This window comes from Ochotona curzoniae, unplaced genomic scaffold (genome assembly GCF_017591425.1).
Source record: "Ochotona curzoniae isolate NIBS_2020 unplaced genomic scaffold, NIBS_Ocur_1.0 contig_919, whole genome shotgun sequence".
Classification (NCBI taxonomy): Eukaryota; Metazoa; Chordata; class Mammalia; order Lagomorpha; family Ochotonidae; genus Ochotona; species Ochotona curzoniae.
In genome coordinates, this window is record NW_024466613.1 from 8701 (window position 1) to 12764 (window position 4064).

Genomic DNA, 4064 nt, shown 5'->3' on the forward strand with positions numbered 1-4064 from the left:
AGAGCCTGGGACTGGCATGGTGATTCAACAGGCTGATGCTGTACCTGCAGCACCATTATTCCATTTGGTAGTTAGTTCTACCTTTGGTTGCTTCACTTCTGATTCCTCTTGGACTGGGAAATCATCACAGGATGAATCAAGACCTTGAGCACCTGCAGCTTTTGGGAATGCTAGACTCCCTCTCTCTTTCTTTTTCTCTTTTTCTCCATATACCTTCATTTAAAAAATAAATAAATCCAAAGGAAAGATAAGTTTTATGCTATACACAAGGAATGAACTATGGACATATTGTTGCAGGAATACTATTCTTTAAACTAAACCTAGATCACATCCACTGATCTGAAACTGTCATGCTCAATTCTTTGCATTCTGCAAGTTTTCTCTAGGTCATTCCATGAAGTCAGAAGTTACACAGAGTCACCTCATCTGGAAAATGAGCTTCCTTTCTCTCACAGCACCTGGAATTTTGGGAAACTTCCTTATGCTTTTGAAACATGCACGTATATTAGTCACGAGTCGTGAGAAAAATTCCATAGATCTTATCCTCATTCAATTGGCTATTTCGAACATTGTCATTATTTGTACCACAGGGATAAGTGACATAACCACAGTGGTGTATTTTAGTAACTTCCTACTAGGTGAGACTGTTTGCAAAATCATGGTTTACCTGAGTAGGGTGGCACGGGGCATCTCCATCTGCACCACATGCCTCCTCAGTGTAGTCCAGGCCATCACCATCAGTCCCAGGAACACCTTGTGGAGAAAGTTCAAACCACATACTGCATGGCAGGTTCTTCCTCACCTCCTCCTCTTCTGGGTCTTCAGCTTTCTCATAAGCTCTAACTTGCTGCACTACATCACAGCAGTCAACAACATGAATGAATCTAATGTTAGAATGTATGTTGGTTATTGCTACATGCTGCCAGCTCCACAAATCATCAGGTGGCTCTTCCTCTGCCTCATGGCTCTTCGGGACCTCACCTTTCAGAGTCTCATGAGCTGGAGCAGTCTGTACATGGCTCTCTATCTGTACAAACATCACAAACGTGTCCTCTACCTCCAGAGCTCCAGGTGTGCCAAATATCCCAGCCCAGAGATCAGAGCCACTCAGAGTACTCTCATTCTCATGACTTGTTTCCTCTTCTTTTATTGGACAGATTTCATTTTCTCCTTATACACAGGGATCACATTGCCAGAGGAATCAACCACATTACATGCTAAAATATTTCTAGAAGTTGGTTATTGCAGTCTGAGTCCTTTTGTCCTGATCAGCAGGGGTATTCATATTACTGGATGCCGGAGTGCTCACTGAGAACCTCAAGGATCTACTTCTGCACAATCCTTCAGGTATGAAAGATTTATTTCTAAGGATTGCCTTTCCTTGCATTCATCATAATATTAAATTCATCAAAGTCATGCAAATGGACTTTATTTTTGAAAATAAATTTGTTACCAGGCAATCTATGCCTCTTCAGGGCTTCCAGGAAGTGGAAAATACAGATTCCTCCCAGTTTCCCATTCTGTTATCCATGCCGTATTGCTTTTACCTTCTTGCTTATACAGCTGGGGCTGTTCTTCAGTTGGCAAAGAGACTCTATGTGTTTGCTGACACACACACCTGCACATATACAAAGAAAGAGAAAGAGTGAGTGAGTGAGACAGAGAGAGAGAGAGAGAGAGAGAGAGCCCAACATTTGTAGGACAAAAAATAAAGAAGCAAATGAAAAAACCACACTTGTTGAGAAATTTCTGGGGCACATTTTACATAGTCTTAAAATCATTCTGTGCATCCTCCAAATGTAAGGTGGGCAGAGAAATGCTGTCATCTACAGGCACACATCATCTACTGACACGTATCTTTTTCACAAGATATCCTAGTTCAGGTTACTCATTCTCTGCATGGAAAAGCATGTAATTCCTTGGCCTGGTGCCAAGAGACAAATCAATTTCTAGGAAGGAGAAGGACAGAGGTCAAGGTGGATACAAGTATTTTGTTCAGTTTCTCAGAATTCATGGACCTGACTTCCAAAGGCTTCTCTTGATTTGAGATACATCTTGAAGAAATGTAAGCTGCTTTCTGAGTGATTGATCCATAATGACAATGTGTTAGGCATTAATCACTGTGCATAATTGTGTGAATTTTCACTGTCTCAGTTTAAAAAATCTGATATCTGTGTTCATTATCACATGGGTATAAGGCAGAGGTCTGCACAAGGAGTTCACAAGAACATCCTCCTTCTGGGTTTGCTCCCACGATTTACGCTGACTGATGGTCACTTAGTGAACTTAATGCCTAACTTTCACATCCCTTGACCAGAAGGTTGGTGCTTTCCTTTCCATAATATGATGGCTTTGCCTTGTATTTTCCAAGACTGAGCTGCATTTTCAGTCATTCCACAGGAACAAACAGGTTTAAAAGAACCATGGAATGTGCTGTATGCTTCTGTGCCCACAGTTCCTATGAACCTGGAAGGAAAAATGGCAAAATGCACACTGTAAGTTGGATGTGCATGGAGATTTCCCATTTCTGCCTTCTTGTGTCTTCTGCCTTCTGTGTCAAGGATGGAGAATTTGGATGTTCAATCCCTATCTCCTGGTTGCTGAGCAAGTGCTCTACCACTTTAAGTAATTGTATTATGTGGCATGACTTACTGCTCTTTTGGGGGCAGTAGGCACTTTGGATGTGCACACTATTGTCTGCTGTTGGGGATCCAAGGAGAGATGAAATGTCGAGGCCATTTACCAACAACCTGAGTTGACCAAAGGCAAGGCAAGTTCAAGGACTACCCCCTCGCTCCCTCATGAGAGGAAAAGGAAATAAAAAAAAAATCATATTGCCTCCAGATTTCAACAGACTGTGGAAGCAGCTAGGGAGCACCCTCTGAGAACCACTCAGCTTAGTTTTACTATTTGCTGGGGCTGGAGCTGCCTCTCCCTAGGAGAAGGGTGTAATCATTTGATTCTTTCTGTTTTAAACCAAGTAACTCTTGTGTATTAGGTGAATGTCAGGTACACCATGAAGCACAAATGTCTCATCATGTGTAAGGAGTTTAATATTTTAATAAAATTGCTATATTGAACTACAAACTGTGTTTTCCTTTCCATAATGTTCATATATATATATATGCATATGTTGTGGTATAACTGAAAAATGCTAGGTCACACATTATGCTTATTTAGGTGGGATTGACACAATCTGATTTCTAAGCAATTTTCATAAATGCATTATTAATTGCAATCACTCTACTTTACAGATGATCTCAGCTTATCCATCCTTAATTGAAATGTGTTCTTTGTCCACCATCTCTTCAGAGCTTTACCTCTGTTCTTATCCTGATCTATTCTAAGACAGTGTTGACAAGCATTCTCTTCCTTGTTTCTATGAGTGGGACTTTTTCAACTCCATCCTCCCCTCCAGCTTCATACCTGCTTCTTCAATGACAGAATGCCTTGATCTTTAGTGCTAAATGTTTTGTAACTGTCTATCTGCAGCACTTCTCCTTTATTCATTTGTTTGCTCATGGAAATTGAGTTCAATTCCATGGCTTGGCTGTTGGGAATGACCCTTGCAATGAATGTGGGAGTGCAGATAGATCTACATGCTGGCACATGCTGGCAGAGAATTAGCTAATTGAGCCATCATGCTGGTCCCAGGAGTTCTCTTTTATCTTCATGAGGTAGCATCATCCTGTGTGCCATAATGGCTATACTAATCTACTTTCCCATCAAACATACCCAAGAGTTCCCTTTTATTCACAAAGTAACAGAAATTGCTATCTTCTCTCTTTTAATAATAGTCATGCTCACATGACATACTAGCCTAAAAAAAGAGAAAGGGTGGATATTGTGGCCCAACTTGCTAAGATGAGTGTATCTCATATGGGACTTCTTGTTCTTGTCCACTGGACACTTTGATTTGGCTTCTTGTTAATGTGTCTCAGAAATAGCTTATAACGCCTCAAGTACTTATTTTTCTGCTAGGTATAGGAGTGACAAATGGAGTTCTGGGATTCTAGCTTAGGTCTTTCCCATGTCACCTGGTATGGGCATTTGGAGAGTAAAAT

At 40.9% G+C, this 4064-nt stretch overlaps 1 protein-coding gene across 1 annotated transcript; it reads left to right on the forward strand.

The window, feature by feature from the left end:
* The first annotated feature begins 394 nt into the window (after positions 1 to 394).
* On the forward strand, positions 395 to 1312 carry LOC121166216 (putative vomeronasal receptor-like protein 4). The gene has a single exon (XM_040995330.1). It carries the CDS (start codon positions 395 to 397, stop codon positions 1310 to 1312), a length of 918 nt encoding a protein of 305 aa, XP_040851264.1.
* The last annotated feature ends 2752 nt before the right edge of the window (positions 1313 to 4064 follow it).